Genomic DNA, 22,972 nt, shown 5'->3' on the forward strand with positions numbered 1-22,972 from the left:
ATATATACAGTAATGCTTTTAAAATGCTACGTCAGAAACTTAAATGACAAAACCCTTGCGCTACATCTTCAAAAGGAGAATATGGGACAGTTAAAACACAGCGAGTGACTAATACGAATAAACTACTGTATGTCAAAAATGTTCCTGCAGGTGTCACAGAATGCAGAAATGCTATCTTATTCAGGCAAAAATCAAATATCATAGGGTTTCCGTTTGTTTTATAACCAGTATTTTACTAGCTTTGTGTTTGATTGGTAAAGTGTTTTTGTCAATAATCCTACAACAGAGAAGATTGATTTTCACGGGTTTACAACTTGGAATTTATTTTTAATTTTCTAAGATTTGTTTTACGAGCAGGTGGCAAGACCCAAAATTTTAAAATTTATTTTATTATTTTTATCGATTGATTTGTTGTTTTTTCCAATTCTTCTTAATGATCGTATCGCCAGTAAAATTTAATAGTTATAAATGTTTCGCAGATTCAGAGGTTAAAGCTATGCCAGTTTAACTCTTTTGTTTGTCATTAACCTCGTTTACATACACAGTTTCGATTTCGTCAAGTTTTAAATTTTTTGAATTTTATATGAAAAGTCTGGAAGCCAATTTATTTTACATTGCCCCCTTGTTTCACAAAGGAAAATAAGTCCAGCTTTCTGTCGCCAGCTTAGCACCTTGACGGATAGCCCTGAATGAAAGTAATCAAAAAAATGATTGAATTTGTTTAAACTTGCAAACCGATTGGGGTTAAGAGAAATATTGTTTATATTTTTCTTCTCAATCTTAATTTCTTTCTGGTAATCAAAGAAAAACAAACAGGAAATTTCGTTAACACTGTATAGCTCGAATGCTTTGCATTTGAAATCGAACAGAACTGATTTGACGGTTTGACAATCATTTTGTAATATAATTTAAACCTCCCATCATTATAGTCGTAAGCTCTTTATCCATCTCTTTTGTGATATGTTATTACTCATTTTAATAGCCAACAAAATTTATCACGAAAATATGAATCGCCGGCAAACCTTTGAAATACTGCTTGACTTCAAAGTGATTTTAAAAAGCTGACGAAAACACAAATAGAACCAACATGTTTTCACGATGTCAGCTGCAGGTCTCGACAAGCTCATGTAGTTATCACGAAGTTTCCGGTATTTTATGATCGATTACCACGAGAATTTAATGTTTTCCGCAAGATAATTAGCTTCAGGTCTTACGATGATGGTATCTTGCACATTTACGATGTATTTGTGTTTCCGGTTTTTCGTGATCGATTACTAAGAGGGTTTTAATATTTTCTGCAAATAGCTACAAATTGATTAGTTGCAGTCCTTAAAGAATAACCCCAATTTATTATATTTACAAATTCCGTAATCGCTCCCTTCTGGAAAACACATGGATTTAAAATTCCAAGAATGTGTCCATAATCCTGACATGAATAGCGTTTCATGCCTTTTATAATGTCTTTTATATTCCTTGTTTTAACGGTTCTTTCAAAAAATATTGTTTTTATTTATGGTTCCCTTTGTCGATCTGTTAATTTTATAATTCTGATTTCATATAATTTATCTATTTATATTTCCAATTAAAGAAAAACAGAACGATAAAAGAGAGCAAAAAATTGAAGACAACATTAAAATCAATTTCTTCAGTTTAAACAAAAATGGGCAAGTATAGGAATACTGTATTTACAAAACAGAAAACACATGAAACTAAGGGCACATTTACTATAGCAGTGAACACTGATATATCGAAGTTTGCAAGAAAACTATGATAGTTTTCCCATGTTGATGTGCGCTCAATTCTTATGTCATCCCGTTTGACTGTTCATTCAATTAAAGCTGACTAACAGATTGTGTAATTAAAGTCCTAACTTAGATAAGGATTTGAAAGATCAGGCTTCCCTGATAAAGAGGCAAAACAATTAACACTAACAGATGCTTGTGTTTAAGCTCCGTCCTTTGGGAATTGCGCTCACATCAAAGAATCATCAAGAAACACGGTCTACTGAAATAAACGGTAATCTGGTCTGGCTAGCTTAGAGGCCGGACTGAAAAGTACTAAAAGAACAACAACATAAGCGAGTCGTAGGCTCTGAGCCAATGTTTAGTTTGAATATTCTGTTTGACTTACTAAAGATAATTAAAAAGAACGATATTATTTATTTTTTTCTCCTTTGGAACCTAGAGCTCATTTGTATTTGAAAACGCCTAAAAGAAGGTTTAAAAAACAATATAACTTTGTTATTCTTTAAGAAATTGAGAAATTCAAGTTACGAACTCACCAACTGAACTTAATTATAAAATCCTACTTAAATTTCAATGCTGAGAGGAATCGAGTTTGCTAGTGTCATCTTTAACTGAACAATATTTTCGGCTAGTTATTCTATGGAACAGGGAGCCTGTGAAGTATAAATATAATTTTTAATAAGCTTTACATACGACTGGTCATTTTGTCCCGGCTTGTATTTTGAGCCATGGCTCTTCTCTTGTCATCGCACTTCTCATGAATCAGTGCTGAGTGCGATATGTTTTGACCTTTGCTTTATCGTTGCTCAGAGCTGAGCTAATTTATCTGATTATCACTCAACCTGAATTTTCAAGATTACAAAAAGACGCACTCAAATAGTAGAATTATCAGGGTCTCCGCGCTGCCACCATGTTGGTTTTTAGTGAGGGCGAACGAAGGACGAAGACGAAGCAGGATTTTCTACTTTGTAACTTAACCAAAATTGATTGAATTTGAAAAAAAATTGCTATTGTCAAGATATTTTTCTTGTTTTTTGTCTCTTATTATAGCGAATAGATTAGGCATTCGATTGCTGAAAAGCAAAATGCTTAAACTATACACAAAACATGCGATGAATACATGACTCAAAATTGCTAGAAATATATAACCAGACAGGTTTTTGAGAGCGGTTCATGTTTTGTTTCCTTCAGCTTCCACTAGAACAGAGGAGACAATTGTTTTTAACGGAGGTTGAAAGTGTGTCAATTCAAAAAAATTATAGTAGAGCTATGAAACGTGAAAGATCGTGCATACATTTTCTGGCTTCAGTAGTAGTCTAAATAAAGGCGTGTTATAATCATTTTGAAAGAAACATCAACGCTAGAACATGACCATACTAGACCACAGTTTTAATAATTACTAATTCTCTCCTCTGAGCCGCTTTCTTTGTTACGTAGGTAATTTTTGCCAGGCCTGAGTCTTCAGTTCAATGGCAAGTTAAAAACCTTTTTTTTAGTTGTTGAACTTATTAACAAAATCTTCCTAATTTCTTTGAAACCCTGTTATTTGTCCCTTTTCACTTTCTCCCTACTTTGTCCATTAAAGACGCCACGAAAATTGTATTTGTCTCTCTGGTCTAATTTCTCCCCATCGTACGTGTCGTGCAGGAATGATAACAGTGTTGTTTTCCACCTAAACGGTGAGCTGCAGGCCTCGACAAGCTCCCCAACAAATCGTGCAGTTATGATTAAGTATTTCATGACTTAACCCTCGCACAGTTAAAGGCTCATTACACCATCCGGACAGCAGATGCCTTAAATTGTTTTTAAAAATGTGCACACAAACATATTTTTCGATTTACTGTTAAGTCATCACTCGACTTATTTTACATTCCAAATGAAAATGCCAGTATACCCGTTCGTTGCTGTCGAAAATTGCAAGCTGGTGTTGTAACTTCTAAACCTTTGTCTACCACATTTAGAGTTTCCGGCGAAGTACGCAACACCCAGGGGGGGGGGGGGGGTATTCGGGGTTTGAAGTGACGGGGATGATCGAAAGATTTTTTTGGGTTTGAAATTTTCGATTCCGGGATTTTTTTGGGTAGGAAAATTTGGCAAGTATTCTTTTTTGTTTTGAGTAGGGATGTTTTTGGGTATTCAAAAAAATCTGAGGATTTGTGGTAGTGCCTTGGCTGCGTAGTTATGCGAATAAAGTACAACAAAAGTGTTTTGTTGTTGATTTTTGAGGGGTTAATTTTTGATTTAGGTATTTTTTGGGGTTGTGTTGGAAGCCCTAGGGATTTTTTTGGTTCTTGATTTTTGCCCCTATTCGATCATCCACGTCACTTAAAATCCCGAGTCCCCCCCCCCCCCCGGGACGCAACAGGCAGCAAAACAAAGGAAAATGAAAATGAAAGAAACGTTACATTACAACGAAAGAAAGGTAAATTCTATTGAAGTTATTGTTTATATTTTTTCTTTAACATCGCAGGGTTGTTAGGAATTTATTTTGGCAGTAACTTATGATGAGTCAGTTAGTTTTTTTAAAATCTTGCTCACAAATGCGCGGCAAGTGAAGGTTATTGTAGATCTATTTCTGAATCGCTTTATAGCCCATTACTGTGAACATGGGAGCCACAGTTGCTTTTTTTAAACTAAGAACTAATCATCCGGTTGCATTTTTAAGGACGTATATATATTTGGAGAACGCACTGATTCATTAAGAAAGATCAGGAGGTCGGCCTTGAAAAATGCATACCAAAAGTGCGGACATAATCTGTAATTTTTCCTCCTCGTCCCCGGCCCTTCTGTTTTTTGGGGCGCGCCCTTGGGGGCCGGGGGGGGGGGTTTTCACTTTTCCTGTGAAGAAGAAGTCACTTAAAATTGAAAAAGGAGTTGAACAAAGACTGGACTGAGGTCGGGTGCATAAAAAGTTTAATTACAAGTTGCATTTAAGAAAAATAATGCTATTTGTGGCTTACTAATTTGGGGGTCTAAAAATCTTCTCTTTACCTTTTCATTACAAAGACAGTATGAGACCAGCGCAAATTACCGCACCTCACTCCCTATCCCCCTCCCCCAAAAATTGCGAACGCCGGCTCTCCGTAAGGATATACAGTCAACTCTCTCTAAAACGGGCACTGTCGGGACCGGCTCCAACTGTCTGTCTTAGAGAGGTGTCCGTCTTATAGGAAGTTTAGTTGCAGTAAAATGACTGAAAAACGACAGGGAAGTGACCAACACCAGGTTTCTGTCTTATAGAGGAGTCCTTTTTATAGAGGTGTCCGTTAAGAGAGAGTTGACTGTATAGGAAAAAGGGGCAAAGCAACTAGAGTCTTGCCAGGTCCCTCCACTTCCGATTGAATTCTTCGAGGACATAGCCTAGCCTTGCTGTAAGACAGCGAAATCGAAACCACGCCGCGAGCGTGCTTGAATAGAAGGGAACTGGTAACAAATAAAAAGGACGACACGCCTACGAGAAAAGCGAAAGAAAGAGGACGTTTCCCCTTACTAATTTTGTTCGCAATCCACTGCCATTTAGTAAATTGTATAGGTCTGTGGGCAAGTTCCAGACATAGACCTGGACTTATATTCCTTAAGTCCCACAACGGAATTCTGAGAAATATCTAGAACAGACCAAAATTCAAAATTTAGGTGTATTGCTTAAAGCATCTGTTGACGCTGATACAACTGTACGCAGTCTAAGCTGTGTTTTACAGAGACTGAAAGCTAGAAGCTCTTTTTGTAGTACTGTAACGTTTTACGTGAGATGACGGGCAAATGTAGGCAAGACAAAATTTATTTGCTGAGGTAAATGTCTCACTCAAAAACCTTCCTAAAATCATACAGAGTAACGCTGCACACGTGACGCCTGGTGATGGACACGTGACTATCAGCGTTTTCCGGTGAAAACGTGGATCTAAATGTCTCTAATATTGTCCTCTTGTCGGAATGATTTTTCTTCTAAGTTGGGTGATTCGAAGACATAAATTCAGACTATGGTTTTAATTTTCATCTCAGTGCGTTTTAGTGAATAGTGGTGGCCTCTAAACCGAACCCAGTTGACTCCATCGGCGTAAGACGAATGTGATGCATTAAGATACAGTCCGTTGAGATTGGAGGCGTGGCAAGCATTGTACCACCAAGCTCCTTTAAAGTTCTGGGCGCAATTGCCATTCAATTGGTCATTGTCGTAATCTTGAGTGGAAAACTGCATACCACTAGAAGAAAATGACAGAAAGTGATTAAACAGTGCTTTCTGAGCAATACAGCCAGCCAGCCAGCCGGCCAGCCAGCCAGCGATAGAGACACACACCTTTAAAGAGACAGAAGGGCAACCAGCCGCCCAGCAAGAACAACCAGCCAGTCAGCAAGGCGGCAAGACAGACAGACAGTCATATCAGGATAGGTCTTTGCCACAAAGGTTTCAAACCCTGGCCCTATTTAAGGTTTGAAAATCGAAAGATTGATACACATTTTAAAGCCCAAGCACGAAAATAACATCCTATTCAAGAAAAAAAAGCGATAACTAAAAATTGTGTACACAGGTAGCTTTATTTTGTTTCCGTAGCATGGAAAGTTAAACGGGTAGTTCAGTTTTAACAGACCATATCTTTTCCGCTTAGTTCTACGATTACGCACTGTAATTTCAGCAAACCCAATTTAAGGATCATGCAAGGGTTAAATTGCCAAAGAGGGCGAAAAGATACCCTTTTAAAGGACTGAGAACCTCAAACACCATACCCTTTCCCGCGGCACAGTATGGGATTCAGGGGCGGATCCAGGATTTCAAAAGGGGGGGGGGGGGGGGATGGCAGACCATTAGGGCCTAACCCTAACCCTAACCCTCACCCTAAGTGGCGGCAGACGGCGAAACGTGGCGTAACAACAACCAGACATGAGCGAGAGCTAATTTTTATTTATTTATTTATTTATTTTCTATTTCAAACAAGGTGACATTTCGAATTTTTTTTTACTGAAATATGGGGGGTGGATATCCACCCTATCCACCCCCCCCCCCGCTGTATCCGCCCCTGGGATTACTGAGCATCAGGCAGTCAGGCAGTCAGACAGACAGACAGACAGACAGACAGACCCGCAGGAAGACAGACAGACAAACACTCAGACGGACAGACAAACGCACAAACAAACGGACAGGCTGGCAGATAGGCAAATAGGCAGACTTTTATTTTGATACGAGAATTCCAAAAGTTTAAAAAACGTCTTTACGTGAAAGCCGTATTGAAACAAAAGTAAAACTTGTCAGATTCATTGATAACTAACAATAGCAGCTTAGCCTTGTCTTGTTTGTGTGGTCAAAGTTTCAAATTCCTTAGTAACTGCTTAAATGCAAAGATTTAAGCTCTCCAAGATGATATTTATGACCGTGTTTATGCAATGCAATGAAATGAAATGATTAACAGAAGATAATTTTCTGTGTGTTTTTGGCGATTTGAAACGTGCGAGAGCAAGTTTTTGTTCACGTTTTCTCACTTTCCTTGATGAAATTTCCGTCAAACGAGTATGCACAAGATAACGAGAAATGGCGAAAGCAACTCCGTGTTAGAACAGCAAATTTGCCAATAAATTAAAACCAGACAGGGATGCAGAACATACAGGGAAATAAACGAACAAACGAACGAACGAACAAACACACACACAAAAAAAAAACAGTTAAACGAAGTAACAACGAAGATCACTTGTAGCAATCACTAGCATCGTTAACCTTCCAAAGAAGCTAATAGGTTCTGCTGAATTCTGTAGAGAAACGAGAACGCTGCTCATTGCGATGGAAAACGCGAACCATCGTAAAAACAACGTTAAAACTAAAAGAATAAAGCTTATTTCGCGTCAATTAGTGTTTCTTTCACTAAATTCATCATATATGTCGTCAAACGAATGAAATGTTTTAATTAATTTTCTTACTTTGTTGTCTCAGTCATTGCGTCACCAGCCGTGCCACTGTATCCTCCAATCAAAAGCCGGTATTTATCTCCCTCGGCTGCCACCTTAAAAGTCGTGTACTCAGCGTATGTGATGTTCCCATCAAAGTCTTCCAGATCTACTCTCAGCATGAAATCATCGGAGGTTGTTAAACGGTGAAGATTGTCGTTTCCAAGCCAGAACTCGCCGTTCAAATCTCCAAAGCCGTTTTTGTAGGATTCCCAACCAAGATAGAAGTCAACAGAGCCGTCCAAACGCTTCTGAAAAACGGTCCAACCTCCACCGTCCGTGGTCATGTCACACAACACTTGTATTGGTTTGCCGCCATCTGGATTGATGGTGTACACGCCACTGGATGCGGAACCATCTTGAAGGAGTTGGGAGCAGCCTTTCGGCTCTGCACACAAAAAAACGTGGAGAAAGAGATTTAAACACAAAATTAATTTAAAATTGACTCTATTTAGTTCCGGTGAAAGTTCACGTTCAAGCAAAGCGTTTTCTTTTTATTGATGGTCAGTAAGGAAGAAAAAAAACAACAACAAAGAAACAAATAAACCAAAAAATAAGCAAAAACCAATCAACTTCTTGACTTTGGTAGAGTTGTATACCTGCCGAGCAACTTATTCTGAACATTTTAGCATTTTACTTACTGCAAGGTTTTCCTGTATATCCATCATTGCATTTGCATTGTACGCTGTCATCTTGGTAGTTTGGAATGCAGACTCCATTGTTACCACAAGGTGTGCTGTCCGCCTCACAGGCACTCTGTTTAAAAATGAGTAAATTGATTTAACTCATGAGTTAACTCTTTGATTTTACTCATGAAAATGAGTTAATTGATTTCCGCCACCAACTCGCTGTTTCGAGAATCGACTTCGTTGCAATACACCACGGCCACAACGCGTTCTATTCGCTGTTTATGAAGACACTTCGCTGATTTACTTACGTACATGCATACATACTTAGAATATGTAACATCTTCTCATTCCCACTCCCTCCTCAAGTTTGCTATGAATTAAGACTTTTTAAAGTAGTACTTCTTTTTTAAGTGAATCACCATATTTTTGCAATAGTTGTTAAAATGGAGAGCAGGGATGGCGCAGTAGTTAGAGCGCTCGCCTCCTACCAATGTGGTCCGGGTTTGATTTCCAGACCATACGTCATATGTGGGTTGAGTTTGATGTTAGTTCTCGCTCTTACGCCAATGAGGTTTTCTTCAGGTTTTCCGGTTTTCCTCCCTCCACAAAAACCAACATTTCTAAATTCTAATTCGATTTGGAAACAGTGGACAAATAGCCACTCCGTGGATGTGCCACTATAAATTCCTATTTATTATTTATTTATTTAAAATAATTCTGTGCACAAAAGATAAGGCAAAATTTGCTAAAAAAATGGAATTGTCGGTACACTTAAATCAAGTTGCAACGATTTGGCTTCAGAATCAAAATAAAACGAATAACAAAATTAAAATTTGGAAAAATAATTAAAAGAGGAATTCTTCATTTTTGGAAAATCAACAACGAATAGACATAATTATCATATCGTAAATTTACCTGCAAACCTCCATACTTGAAATCTTTATCTTCGGTGAAATTCACAAGTCCAACAAATCGATCAGAGTCACTCAGTTGACACTTGAATCTTCCAGCGTCGTTCTTTGTGGTGGCAAAATTGTAAGACTGACATCGCTCTTCCTCGACGCACTCAAACTGACAAGAACTTTCTGATTCAACTTCCATTTCTTTTATCAAGCTTCCATTCAATTTTCGTCCTTCTATCGCATCAGCAAAATTGGCAGCTTCTAAGTCAGGCATTGAAATACGGCTTATACCGTACACAGCGGTGCAAAGGAAAAGGAACATCAAGAGATGCATCTTCTTCACGAAAGATTTTAGCACGATTTAGATTGCAGGTTTGTTAACTCAGTTTACTGGCAGGTGTAGAAGCAATTGCGAATGTTTAGTTCGTTTGTCGTCTAAGTTGACAGATAAATCTGAATTATTAAAATTAATTTTGGCTGGTATTCTATCGCTTAGTTTAGCTAATTTCTTTAATTTCGGCGTTTTGCTTAACGTATTTCATTGTTAAATTAGTCAGTTGAATAGAATACTGATTTCGTCCTTGTATTAACTTGTAGTTGATAATTTACAAACTGTTTCACTTTCTCTCTGATGCAGCAAAATAATCTATTTTAATAAAGATATTAGGCAATTAAAATTGTTTATTCACTCCCCCCGTCAATTTTAATAACAGTTCTCAAGGCATGGAATTAAAATTGAAACACGCGCGTCCAAAGTAAGCACTAATAAAGTGAAATAATTAATAAATTTGGCGTAACACGTGACTCTGTACCCAGCGAAGCGTAATTTAAAATGAAGTGGGGGGGATGGGGTGGGGAAATTGAAAACATTTTTCGTGTTTTATTAGACACTCGCGAATCGATCCCCCCCTTCCCTATGCAATAAATAATGACCGGTCCCTTAGCTAAAAGACAACAAGATATTTGACACTTCGCTTGCTAACATTGCACGCGCGTTTCAAAAGAAATTGTAAAAGATTTTGAGTATACTGAGTAGAGGGACTTTTCTCTTCGTGTGTGCCGCCCTTGAAAGAATTTGTGAGTGATAGTCTGGGTGTGTAAATGAGTTAGCGGCTTGAATTCCATCATGTGAATATTTCACAAGGCATCACAAAGACAAAATGAAGGGACATTTGTCATTGCTAGTAAACTGGCTTTACTTTAAGTTCAAAAATTAGTTATCGAAAACTTTGGCAATTAGTGTTAGAAGGAGCTCGCTTAGATGGACAAACGACAACCACCAAACCGAAAACGAGAAGCGAAAGACTTTGAGAAAGTCTAACAAATAGCCACAGCGAAGTAAACTTTATTTAAGTGTCGAGGCGCGTTTAACATATCATAAAGACAAGCTTCAACTATAAAATTAGTACATTATTCAGAGGTTTGATTTCTAATACATGACCGGCGAGGCAGGGGGTCTGGGAGGCTGTAGTCCCCCCCAATAAAAAAAATTGAGGGGGTTCGGCCCCCCCCCCCCAACATTTCAGTGTCGAAAGTATCTGTAGCGCAGCATTAATTTCGTTTGTCAAGACACAAATCGTTTTATCAGGCTAAAATGGTTTAGGACTTTCAACGAGATTTACTGATTTTTCCAATACGCTTCTAAGAGAGGTCCGCAATCTGTTAAGATTGTATCTGACATTACCCCTGGCATCGGAGACTTCAGAGCGTACAGTTTCTGCCCTCACGTCTAAAGAACAACTCAAAAAAGCACCATGAAGCAGGATCGTTTGAACAGCCAAGTTATGCATTGCCACAAATCGATTACGGAAACACCTGACACTGTTTGAGACATTTTAGGAAATTTGGAGTAGGGGAATGCCCCCCCCCCCCCCCGGGGTGGGGGGGGGAGTATGCGCTTGTCTTGGAGAACGTTGGGTCCCCACGTTTCAAAACGCTCCGCCGCCTTTGTACTTTCTTTGTTTGTTTATTTATTTATAATGTTTAGAGCGGTTTTCATTTACTTGAGTGTCGAAAGTAATTTGCGTTTGCTTTGGTTTTGCGTTCACTACGCGTAGTGATTGGTTTAAAAATTTCTCGCCACTTTCTCGGCCAATCAGGAGTAAAACCAAAACCAATTGTGACTCGCTCGCGCACGTTTTCCCGCGCTTCGTGCCAACTAAATGTAATTGCCTCGAGTTTTGATTGGCTGACTGGATTGTCTGTGTCCTTTGTGATTGGCTAGAGTAATTACTTTGGTTTTGGTTTTACGACACTCAATTGAAAACTGCTCTATTTGGAGAATTGCTTCTTTCAAACTTAATCATATTCACTAATACATCAGCATATACATGGAGCGGAACAATCCTCTAATGAACGTTAGTCAAACAACGCTTAAATATATAGTGTGCAGGTCTTTATGTACACAAAGCCTAGCACTTGCATTGTATCAGTGCAGTATGAAATGAAATGCTATTAACAAGGAACCTATCAGCACTCAAATGATTAAATATTAGAACGAATATTAAACATAACCTTGTAAAAAGTCGCAACTGATAGGAGGTTGACCAATTGTATATTTATATTTTAGCATGCATGGACAAGGAGTTGAACTCACGAACTCAGGACTGTCATGTTACGAATCCAGCTTTAATGTACGCGCTGATCAGAATGGAGAACTTGACCCGGGGGCTCAAGAATACAAGCCCAGCCTCTGATCTGGCAATCGGCCCTGCCCCCTCCCTCTTTATAGCAGATGATTAATTTAAATTATTGTTACAATGGTGAAAATAAGTGCCACATTTAGCTACAGTTATATATACTACGGATACAAGTCACAAAGAGTCAAGTAGCTCAGCCTTTACTGAAGCTTTGTCCTTACTGGGAACGTCATTTTGAACGCTTTTGCTGTTGCTGTTGGTTAAATAACAGTTCTTTTGTCGGAACGTTGAATGACCCTGGGTCTAGATTTAGTCTTTGGGTTTTACTTTCATCTCAGTACGTTTTAGCGAATAGTTATTGCCTCTAAAAGAAAGCCAGTTGACTCCATTGGCGGTAGAAGAATGTGATCCACTAAGATACAATCCGTTAAGATTAGAGTTGTGGCAGTTTTTGTACCACCAGGCTCCTTTATACATCTGGGCGCAGCTGCCACTGGACTGGTCATTGTCTTCATCTTTCGTGGAAAACTGCATACCACTAGGAGAAAATTATATTTTTTATATTTATTTGTTTATTTATACAGGAGCATCTGGCCATGGTTTAGCTAACAAGCTAGTTTAAACGGAGTCCTGTCTAAATCTTCAACGTTTGACAGCCGCTAATGACGTCATACTGAGAGTTGACCTGGAAGACTTTGATGGAGACATTAGATACGCTGAGTACACGACTTTTAAGGTGGCAGACGAGGGAGATAAGTACCGGCTTTTGATTGGTGGATACAGTAGCACGACTGGTGATAAAATAACATTGTTGTATATCCCTACAAAGCTGTACATTACGTTATGTTTGGACATAATGTTACTTTTTGCCTGCGCTATAACAAAAAATTATTTTTTTGGTGCTGCTCAAGAAACCAAGCAGTTTTTGCAATTTTGATAAAAACCAGCAATTCGTAAACTACTTTTAAAATATTTATCTTACCTTTGGTATGCCATCGAGTCACCAGCCGTGCCACTGTATCCTCCAATCAAAAGCCGGTACTTATCTCCCTCGTCTGCCTCCTTAAAAGTCGTGTACTCAGCGTATCTGATGTCTCCATCAAAGTCTTCCAGGTCAACTCTCAGCATGACGTCATCAGCAGCTGTCAAACGGTGAAGATTGTCGTTTCCAAGCCAGAACTCGCCGTTCAGTTCTCCAAACCCGTTTTTGTAGGATTCCCATCCAAGATAAAAGTCAACAGAGCCGTCCAAACGCTTCTGAAAAACGGTCCAACCTCCACCGTCCGTGGTCATGTCACACAACACTTGTATTGGTTTGCCGCCATCTGGATTGATGGTGTACACGCCACTGGACGTGAAACCGTCTTGAAGGAGTTGGGCGCAACTTTTGATGGGCTCTGTACATAAACAAAACGTAGAAAAAGAGATTTGAACACATAATTAATTGAAAAGACATTGTCACAGGTCAGTTTCTCATACATGAAATGTTTGCCAAACTTTAAACGTAATCTTGTACCAAGACATTTCACATGGATTACTATTTTCAAAATGCTTGGGACACTTTGGGACACTTTTTTAATAGACACTTTGCATAATTAAATGGCGCCCAAATTGGATAAAAAATATTTTGTACATCTAAAGCGGATTTTTTACGTGAATGCGAGGATTAGGATGTATAAGTATTGTTATTCCAATGCAGACTCCCTTTATACAAAGTGTCTATTGATCTAGATACTAGACTTAAATTAAAATACTTACTGCATGGTTTTCCACTGTAACCATCTCTACATATGCATTGCGCACTGTTTTCCTGATAGTTTGGAATGCAGACCTCTGATTCATCACAAGGAGAGCTGCCCGTCTCACAAACACTCTGTTTGAGATAAGATAACCCAGTTATAAGGAGGTACTGTAACATCCAGCGCCTGCGGAGCACCATGGGTAATAAATTTGGGTTCTGACGTCAGTGCACGCCTGCTTGCCCAAATTTACTTACACTTGAAATACTGCTTTAAACTGACTTACATCCGGTTTACTTTCCATTTATTTTGTGTAAAAGCGAAATTTGGGTAAAGTAACAGTTGTTGGAACTGTAAAATTCAGCTAGAGCTATTTTAATTTGAAGGTTTTTGAATTACGACGACGCAATATAGCGAGAGGAACCCAACTGAATATAGCGCCTGGTATCATCGTGTAGATTCAGAATAAATAAAGGCCAGTAAAAACTAAGTATGAAGCTCCGGTTTTGTAAATCTATATATTATACATTGTTGAGACGGAACTGTCCTACACCAGTGTGGAAGTGTTGGAAACGTCGAGAAATTGTTGGAGGAACATGTTCAATCAAACTTCAGTAAATTCTAATTAACAATTAGACTACGAGCCCGTGTTTTCTATGAGCGAATAGTCAACGAGGCGCAGCCGAGTTGACTATCGCTCATAGAAAACGAGGGCGAGTAGTCTAATTGTTTTAGTAGAAAAGGACTGCAGTCCAAAAACCTACAATTTTACGTTCTTATAAGCCAAAAATGAAGAGAAATTAATCTTTAAATGAGCAACGAGCGCGCGATCGTTTTCTATCAGCGAATAGAAAACAGTGGGAGAACCAATCAGATTCGCGGATTTTCAATAGAACACGGTTGAGTTTCTACTAATAGATGTTTTTCCACAAGAATTTATTAAGAACTGGATTTTCGGGTTTAAGTACTTTGCAACTTTTTGAGTGTGTTTAATAAACACGACGGCGTTTATCTGTGTGTTTTTGTGTTATTTCAATTTTATGGAATTAAATAAAGTAAAGAAACAGGAAAAACGTTTACAGGGATGACATTTGCCCATAGATTAAGCACGACAGTGTTAAAATTCCGTTGCTACAGATTTTACAATTTTGATGACATCCAAACAGTCTTCATAAGCTTAATAGCCTAAATTGTGAGAGATTATTTCTAAGAAGTTTTCTTTCTGTCGTATTAATAGCGATTGTAGAGTAATGTAGTACAGATGCTCTAAATATATGGCAACTTAATCCTAGATACATGAGGTGCATTGCTTTTCTTTTTGCCATTCAAGAGAAACACGCTTGTCAAACTTTCGAAAATTTCAATAAGTGAATTTCCAGAGTCTAGAAGCATGAGCTACTGAATTATTTATTTCACAGCCCAGTGATTCGAAGATTAACGCTCTTAGAAATTCAATTTAAAATTGAAGATTTAAGCCTTGGTAGTTAACAGTGTTTTGTGTGTGCATGTAATAAATATTGCTTTGTAACAAATAATAGCCTTAGAAAACCGCTATTATTGTGAACAAAGAGCTTTCTTAATTGGTTAAATATTAATGATTCAACAGATGCTTTTGATTTGATGCCACAACGATATATTAATTCTGAAAAGTTTTTCTTTCTGTCGTAAAAAATAAAATAAAATAAAGTCAGTATGGGTTAAAACAGTTTGAGAAACATATAGACATATAAAAGTGTTCAGGATACACATATTTCATAAGGTGAAATATCGCATAACACCACCACATTCAAATTTATGATGTTTTCAATTCAACTCATTTTTTAACTTCAAACTGAAAAGTTACCTTAATCCCTCGGTACAGAAATTCATTTTCCTCAGTGAAATTTTTCAAGCCAACAAATCGATCAGAATCGCTCAGTTGACACTTGAATCTCTTCTTGTTTTTATTGGGTCCAAAATTGTACGACAGACATCCATCCTCTTCCACACATTGTAGTCGACAAAAACCTTCCGAATCCACTTCCATTTCTCTAATGACGCTTCCATTGAGCCTTCTTCCTCTTATCTCTTTTGCAAAGTTAACGGCTTTGAAGTTTGGCTTTATGATTCTTGTAACTCCATTTGCAGAAGTAAACGTCAGAAAAGCCAGCAACCACTGTAGGTACATGTCTTTACTTCAGATCATGCTTTGGTGAAGAAACATTCAAGTTGTCACTAGGTGTATACAACTTTGTAGCTGGCATCAATTATTAACTGTCGTAATTATAATGAAGTGGTTTGATTCTCGTTTATGAATATTTTAATTCTTATATTTTTCTGCACTATTGTGTGCAAGTTGTCAACCTTCTAACATGTTGTGTCGGAATCAGTGGGAGCATCAAAACTTACCCACAAGATGGGGACACGGATTAAAAAAGCAGGGGCCCGGGTTGAATAAACACCTGACTAAAATATGTTTTTTTCTTTGTCCTCCAGGCCCTGCCCTTTCTCCTACCCCAGGCCCTGCTTTAGATCCGCTTAAGTGCTGTAACTCGATAAAATTTTTATGTAAATTTTAATATCTTTTTAATGGATCTCTATTTCTTGTCATACTGTAAAATCTCTGTTATAAGCTCCCCTGGTAATAGACCCACCTATATGCTAACAAGAGAAAAAATATTTTCTCTTGTTGCTAACGAAAACCACCTCTGTTCAATAGATTCGTATTCCTTTGCCTAGTTTTGATAAAGTTTGCTGGGTGTAAGAACTCCCCCAGCTGCAGTGTGCTTTTCTATTTACTTCCGTCTTCATAAAACACATACACAATGAATAGGTTTGCAAGTACAGTGCACATTAAAACGTTGAATCTAGTGTTTTTGGAATGCCTACCCCATAAAATGCTTCAAGTTCTTTTTGCAGCTCATTTCCAAATGGTATATTTGCTTCCCAGATCCGCTTGTCTCTTTCACTTATAAACCCACTCAAACCCTACTGGCCACACGGTTGTCGAACTATAGTCCATAGCTTTTTAGTTTTCGAGGACAAACCGTTATAAACAAATAAAATGACAGTGTGCGAAGCAAATAATCATAAATAGAAAACTGTAGAAAGGTTGGTTTTCGAAACCTGAGTAGCTTTCCTTTTCGAAAGAAAACCTGCTTTAAAAATCGATAAGTAAATAGTTTTCTTAGACTGAACTAATTCATTTATCGGTGTTGTTGTCAGCATTCTCAGCGTCTTACATACATTCTGACATGCGCTACGAACGCTTCTGAGTCACCAAGATTTCGCACAAATTAAAAATTTATCCCCTTGTGTTTAAAAAGCTCTATCAGACGGACAGACGACAGAGAAGACGAGACGGTCAGACAGATAAACAAGCGAGGTAAACTTTATTTAAGTGTCGAATCACGTTCAGCATATAATAAGGACATGCTACAGCTTTAAAATAAACAAATTATTTAAAATTTTTATTTCTACTTTCTTTGCTTGTTGTTCCTTCCCAGATCACGAAATGTTCACTTGGGAATCGCTCCTTCAAACTTAATCATATTCACGTACGCATAAGCACATAGAGGATTAACTCTCCAAAGAATGTTACTTGATCACTGAAGGAAGTCAACACACTAAACTAAAAATGGTGAAGAGAACACAATATTGTGTGCAGACCTGTAAGTACATAATGCAAATATTTAGTGAGCACATCACAAACATTGCGTCAATTTTCATATAAATAACAATAAACAGCTGTGCAGTATAATATGAAATGTTAATCATATATATTAAAAACAACAGTTATTTAAAAAGCATGCTATTTGCACTTAAAATGATTAAATACTGACAAGAATGAAAATCAAACATAAACTAGTTAAAAGTCGCAACTGGTAGGAGGTTGTCCAGTTGTCCATTTACATTTCAGCATGCATGTCAAGCCTCTCTCAGTGAGACGTTTTGTTCACCGGTTCACTTCTATTCATAAGCGCTTAATGAGGACAACTGATTTAGATTTTAATTTCACTGGAAATCACGGTATTCATTCACACAACACAAGGCGCTCTAACGACCTTCGTTTGCCTCTTCCCCGAACCAACTGGGGCAAACAAACATTCATTTATCAAGCTTTCAGACATTTATCTATTTTTAAAGCTTAAGTAAAAACTTTTTTAAAAGACTTCAACTAATTTTAAACTTTCGCGTTTTTGACTCTTTTCAATATTATGAACATGTTTTACTCTTTATCCATTTTTATTTTCTAATATTTTACTGAAAACCGCATTTGCGAGTTGGATTCCCTCATTAAATATTATGATGATGATGATGATGATGATGATTATAATTATTATTATTATCATTAGTGTTTACAGTTTTAAACACTAGGTAGTAATCACAAAGAGACGCTTAGTCGAACCTTTACTGAACTATTAAAATGAGATTCTTATTGGTTTTGTTATTACATTCATTATCATTAAGCATTTTTGCATTTTTTACGGTTATCCTTTCTGAATGTTGAAAGATCCTGGGTCCAGGGATTTAGGCTTTGGGTTTAACTTTCATCTCAGTACGTTTTAGTGAATAGTAGTGGCCTCTAAAATGAAGCCAGTTGACTCCATCGGCATAAGACGAATGTGATCCATTAAGATACAATCCGTTGAGATTGGAGGCGTGGCAATCATTGTACCACCAGGCTCCTTTATACTTCTGGGCGCAGTCGCGACTGCCAACGTCATTGTCGTCATCTTTCGTGGAAAACTGCATACCACTAGAAGAAAATTACAAATTGATAAAATAACAGTGTTGTGCAACATTACTTAGCTATATTTGAACAAAACGTTTCTTTTTGCCTGCTCTGTAGCATAAATTATTTGTTTTTTGATGTTGTTTTAGGTATCACGGAAGGAAAATTGGCCTTTTTGTTCCAAGTGAAATTGTGTGCAAACCATCAATGGTAACCCAAATAAAGTATATATTTTCTGAAAGCTTATTGAATAAAGATTGTAATTTAGGATTTTGTGTTTTTGATCATATTGACCATAATAAGCAACGTCAGCATTTTGTTTGCAATTATGATGTTGTGCAACATTAGGTTTATTTGAGAACACATTTTATACGTTAGAGCCTAAACTTTTATGTAGAATTTGATCTACATATATTGGTCTAAAAAACAGTGTCTCAGATTTTTCTTTTCTTGCTCCACTAATTTTTTTTATAAATTTTTAAACTTTAAAATGGCGTCTTTAGGGCTTCTTTAGGATTAAAATACCTCAAGCAACCAAACAGTTTTTGTGATTTTAATGAAAACCAGCAACACGTAAACCACTTTTAAAATATTTCTCTTACCTTTGGACCCACATCGAGTTACCAGCCGTGCCATTGTATCCTCCAATAGTAAGCCGGTACTTATCTCCCTCGTCTGCCACCTTAAAAGTCGTGTACTCAGCGTATGTGATGTTTTCATCAAAGTCTTCCAGGTCAACTCTCAGCATGACGTCATCAGCGGCTGTCAAACGGTGGAGATTGTCGTTTCCAAGCCAGAACTCGCCGTTTTGATCTCCAAACCCGTTTTTGTAGGATTCCCATCCAAGATAGAAGTCAACAGAGCCGTCTACACGCTTCTGAAAAATGGTCCAACCTCCACCGTCCGTGGTCATGTCACACAACACTTGTATTGGTTTGCCGCCATCTGGATTGATGGTGTACACGCCACTGGATGTGAAGCCATCTTGAAAGAGTTGGGCGCAGCCTTTCGGCTCTGCACATAAACAAAAAAAAGAGAAAGAGATTTCAACACATAATTAATTGAAAGTTGACTCTATTTAACTCCGGTGAAAGTTCAAGCAAATCGTTTTCTTTTAATGATTGTCAGTAAAGCAGAAAAACAAAGAAACAAGTAAACCAAAAAAAAACAAAAAAAAAAAACAAACAAAAGCAAAAGAGAAAACGAAAAACCAATGAGCTTCTTGTCTTTGTTAAAGTTGTAGACCTGCCGAGCAAGTTATTCTGAACATTTTAGCATTTTACTTACTACAAGGTTTTCCTGTATATCCATCGTTACACTCGCATCGTAGGCTGTCATCTTGGTAGTTTGGAATACAGACTCCTTTGTCACCACAAGGCGAGCTGTCCGCCTCACAGGTACTCTGTTTAAAAGAAATGAGTTATTATTTTTTATTTGTTATGATCACTGACGTCCTTTGGCTAGAAGAAAACTTGCTTTTCAGGCGTTTCAGACTGTCCAAAAACAGCACCGACCGTTTTTTCCCTAACTTTTGTCCCAGTTTAAGTAAAAAGGCCTTATCACGGTTTTCGACGCCATTTTGACGAGTAGGCAAAGCGGTTAGAAATTATAGTGTTTATATGGAAATCCGACGGCAAATATCTTTTGCAAAAATTGAATTCTGACAATTCATGAATTTTAAAGTTTAGATGCTTGGAAAAAGTTTTTATTCGCCAAGTTTGAAGGTTGTCGCTGGGCTAGAAAGCGTTCAGTTACGTTTTTCATTTTTTCCATACATTTGTCTATAATTTTTCCCGCGAACCGCTTTCCTAGCTGTCAATAAAGTGATTGACATGTGACATTTTCAACCCTTTAAATTCAGGCTGACGCAAAGATCCACGCTTTTCATTGGCCAACGATGACAACATGTTGATTTTATAGCCTGTGTACAGCCGTCCCGCTCCGCCCAAACGAACGGCTGTACACAGGCTACAGATTTTACAGATTTCTATGAAATTAAGTGAAAACGTTTCTTGGGTAAGAAAACATATTATTTTGGCAGGACGTTTTAATATGCCTTTCTCATAACACTTATGCTTATTGATTCTATTTAAAATAATTGTCCTAAGCGTTTATCCACTGCCCGTCATAGCTATTTATTTAGCGTCAACAAGTGTCTTTAAATATTTGTTAAATAACGTGTGGCCATTTTGTGGGTTCCCAGATGCCGATATTTTAAAATATCAATAACAAATTTCTTCAATATTAATACACTTTTTTAAAAAATGTTCTTTAGTGATCAGAGTTTTTACATAATATAAAGTTTGTCGTGGTTCCCTATTTTATGCACTGTGTATGTATTTTCAGCCGGACGGAAGCTCTCGAAGGTTCTTTTTGAAGGTTTCCTTGCTAAGTTAAAACGCAAATTAAAAGTGGATGTCACTAGTATCATTTAAAAGTCAAAACAAACTTTAAGAAGCAGGTCCGTTGAAAAAAGGAACCAAGAAAACACAGAAATTTTCTTTCTATGTTCAAAACTGTTATTTAAGCAAAATAAAGCCTAATTAAATTAAAGATCCATCGTATCGCCCAATTGGTTTATATTGATCGAAGTTGCTTTCAAAATGTGCATTTTGTTTTGCTCAATATGTCTCAAAGAATAAATTCTTAGTTTTAAGAGCAAATTGTGAGTTTTCAGAATTCACGATATTGATTAATTCGCGGAAATCAATCTGATTTGAAGAAAATAAAACTTTCGGGTATATGAGGAATTAACACTAATACTCGATTGAATGTTTTTTTTTTAAATTCTATTTAAATTCAATTTACCTGCCATCCTCTGTAAATGAAATCCTTATCTTCTGTGAAGTTTGCAAAACCAACAAATCGATCAGAGTCGCTCAGTTGACACGTGGATGTTCCAGCGTCGTTCTTTGTGGTCTCAAAGTTGTACGACTTGCATTTCTCTTCACGGACACATTCAAACTGACAGGAACTTTCGGAATCCACTTCAACTTCTTTTATCACGCTTCCATTAAGCTTGTGTCCTTCTATGGCTTAAGCGAAGTTGACGGCTATGAAATCAAGCTCAGAAATACGGCTTATACCGTATACAGCCGTGCAGACAAGAGTTAGTGGCCACAGATGCATGTTTGGTCCTCACGGAGGAATGCTTTCAGTAAAGTGCGATGAAAATGGGAGTGTTTTAATGTAAGCGGAAAAAGGGCGTTGCTGACAGACTCATCAACGCAAGTTAACTGAGATATAGCAGGTGAAGAGGAAGTGTTTAGCAATATCACTAGCTCAATAACACAATACTTCAATATCAAATGTCTTAGATTGTAAATCGCTTGTTTTCGTTCTGGTTGTAGGCTGTAGGTTTCAATTTTTTCTTTTACTTAAAGCAACGAAGTGCAAATAATTAAAGGCCAACCACTATTTATGGATTGCATGAGCATGCATTTATTTTATCAATTTTCCTATCCCACCTGCTATATTTTGCATGGTGACATTATGAGGTATCGAATCGAAAAATATAACATATATAATATTTCATATTGGCAAATATCTTTTGAACTCTGTTTTTTTTAATGCGAAACTCCAGTCGAAAAATGATTTTATAAGCCCGCCGATCAGAGCAGTTTTGTTTTTTTAGGTCCAGTGTTGTAAATATCAGCTTTTTCAAAGAAATGTTTATGCCAATTTGAATATTAAGTCGTATTTACTGACTTAACCTATTTAAAGCAGTTAACATTTGTTACGTAAGAGCGCTAATGGACTTTTAATAATGAGAATCTATTGCAAAAGCAGGGAACGGTCTTATTTTAAATTGTTGGAAGTTGATATTAGCTGACGTATAAATTAAGCAACGAGAAATTGCTACAAAATTCCAAAAATTAAGGAATATATGTTCTTTACTTCTTCACTTCCAAAAGACATTTGATAGGCTTGGAACTGGCTGTTCAAGAGCGGACTTATAACCTATATGTCGATATATCATCACTTATACTTTTTTCGCATGTAAAAAAAGTATTCATCATATTCTGAGTTTCAAAAAATATATCTAGATAACTCTCTTCTTTTAGTAAAGAAATAAAAACGCACCCGAGTGCATTGTTGAGTTATATAAGCACGCGGGAATTTTTAAGAACACGAGAGAAGTGCATAGAGAAGCACGAGGCGCAGCCGAGTGCTTCTCGCACTTCTCGAGTGTTCTTAAAAATTACCAAGTCAACAATACACGAGGAAAAAGTTTTTTATTTCTTTAACGAAATGTTAAAGAAACTGCGCGCGCTAAAACTCGTGACGTAAGCAGCGTTCATTATTTTATCTTAAAGAACGTTTCCCGTAAACTGTGGTAGTTTTGGTTTCATTGAGCTTGAGAGAATATTTTCTTGAATATTTGCATAGGTAATTGCATGTCGAAGGACATAATAAAGGATTAATGGGAGTTTTCAGTGATATATTTATTAAGCATGTGATTACTTGTCTTACTTGTTTTTAACAAAAGGGGCTAGGAGAGCATGGACAAGCTAAAGCTTGTGTAAAAAATCATCTGATGTTTTTCGGCAATCTTCGGGAAACTATTAGAAATATTTGCTGACGTTCCGATTATTTTCTCGATAAACGCTCCCGGCGTTAATTTTAAACTTGGCCTGGTAGACCCGGCGTTTATTCGACTCATGCAATTTATT

The 22,972-nt window shown here is 37.3% G+C and overlaps 2 protein-coding genes and 1 pseudogene across 3 annotated transcripts; all 3 read right to left on the reverse strand.

Annotated features, from left to right (window-relative positions):
• Window positions 1-4,648: 4,648 nt before the first annotated feature.
• LOC144642483 (microfibril-associated glycoprotein 4-like) lies at window positions 4,649-9,605 on the reverse strand. Its single transcript, XM_078501446.1, has 4 exons — window positions 9,221-9,605; window positions 8,318-8,432; window positions 7,650-8,064; window positions 4,649-5,944 (listed from the first exon to the last, which is right to left on the reverse strand). The coding sequence occupies exons 1-4, from the start codon at window positions 9,539-9,541 to the stop codon at window positions 5,716-5,718; spliced, it is 1,080 nt and encodes a 359-aa protein (XP_078357572.1). The 5' UTR covers window positions 9,542-9,605; the 3' UTR covers window positions 4,649-5,715.
• Window positions 9,606-12,155: 2,550 nt separating this feature from the next.
• On the reverse strand, window positions 12,156-15,984 carry LOC144642492 (microfibril-associated glycoprotein 4-like). The gene is made up of 4 exons (XM_078501453.1): window positions 15,429-15,984; window positions 13,601-13,719; window positions 12,829-13,230; window positions 12,156-12,384 (listed from the first exon to the last, which is right to left on the reverse strand). Exons 1-4 carry the CDS (start codon window positions 15,750-15,752, stop codon window positions 12,156-12,158), a joined length of 1,074 nt encoding a protein of 357 aa, XP_078357579.1. The 5' UTR covers window positions 15,753-15,984.
• A 1,943-nt stretch (window positions 15,985-17,927) lies between these two features.
• Window positions 17,928-21,508, reverse strand: LOC144642486 (microfibril-associated glycoprotein 4-like; annotated as a pseudogene). Its single transcript, XR_013568739.1, has 4 exons — window positions 21,108-21,508; window positions 19,587-19,701; window positions 18,902-19,313; window positions 17,928-18,323 (listed from the first exon to the last, which is right to left on the reverse strand). The product of XR_013568739.1 is annotated as a microfibril-associated glycoprotein 4-like (transcript).
• Between the last annotated feature and the right edge of the window lie 1,464 nt (window positions 21,509-22,972).

The sequence above is a fragment of the Oculina patagonica genome, chromosome 2 (assembly GCF_052425735.1).
Source record: "Oculina patagonica isolate OP01 chromosome 2, crgOcupat, whole genome shotgun sequence".
NCBI lineage: Eukaryota > Metazoa > Cnidaria > Anthozoa > Scleractinia > Oculinidae > Oculina > Oculina patagonica.

Coding starts and splice junctions, on each gene's coding strand:
- LOC144642483 (XM_078501446.1), bottom strand. CDS start 9,541: ATGCATCTCTTGATGTTCCTTTTCCTTTGCACCGCTGTGTACGGTATA. Junction 8,433..9,220: donor TCAAGTATGGAGGTTTGCAG/GTAAATTTACGA, acceptor ATTTTTAAACAG/AGTGCCTGTGAGGCGGACAG. Junction 8,065..8,317: donor ATATACAGGAAAACCTTGCA/GTAAGTAAAATG, acceptor TTTTGTGTGCAG/AGCCGAAAGGCTGCTCCCAA.
- LOC144642492 (XM_078501453.1), bottom strand. CDS start 15,752: ATGTACCTACAGTGGTTGCTGGCTTTTCTGACGTTTACTTCTGCAAAT. Junction 13,720..15,428: donor TTCTGTACCGAGGGATTAAG/GTAACTTTTCAG, acceptor TATCTCAAACAG/AGTGTTTGTGAGACGGGCAG. Junction 12,385..12,828: donor GACTCGATGGCATACCAAAG/GTAAGATAAATA, acceptor ATTTTCTCCTAG/TGGTATGCAGTTTTCCACGA.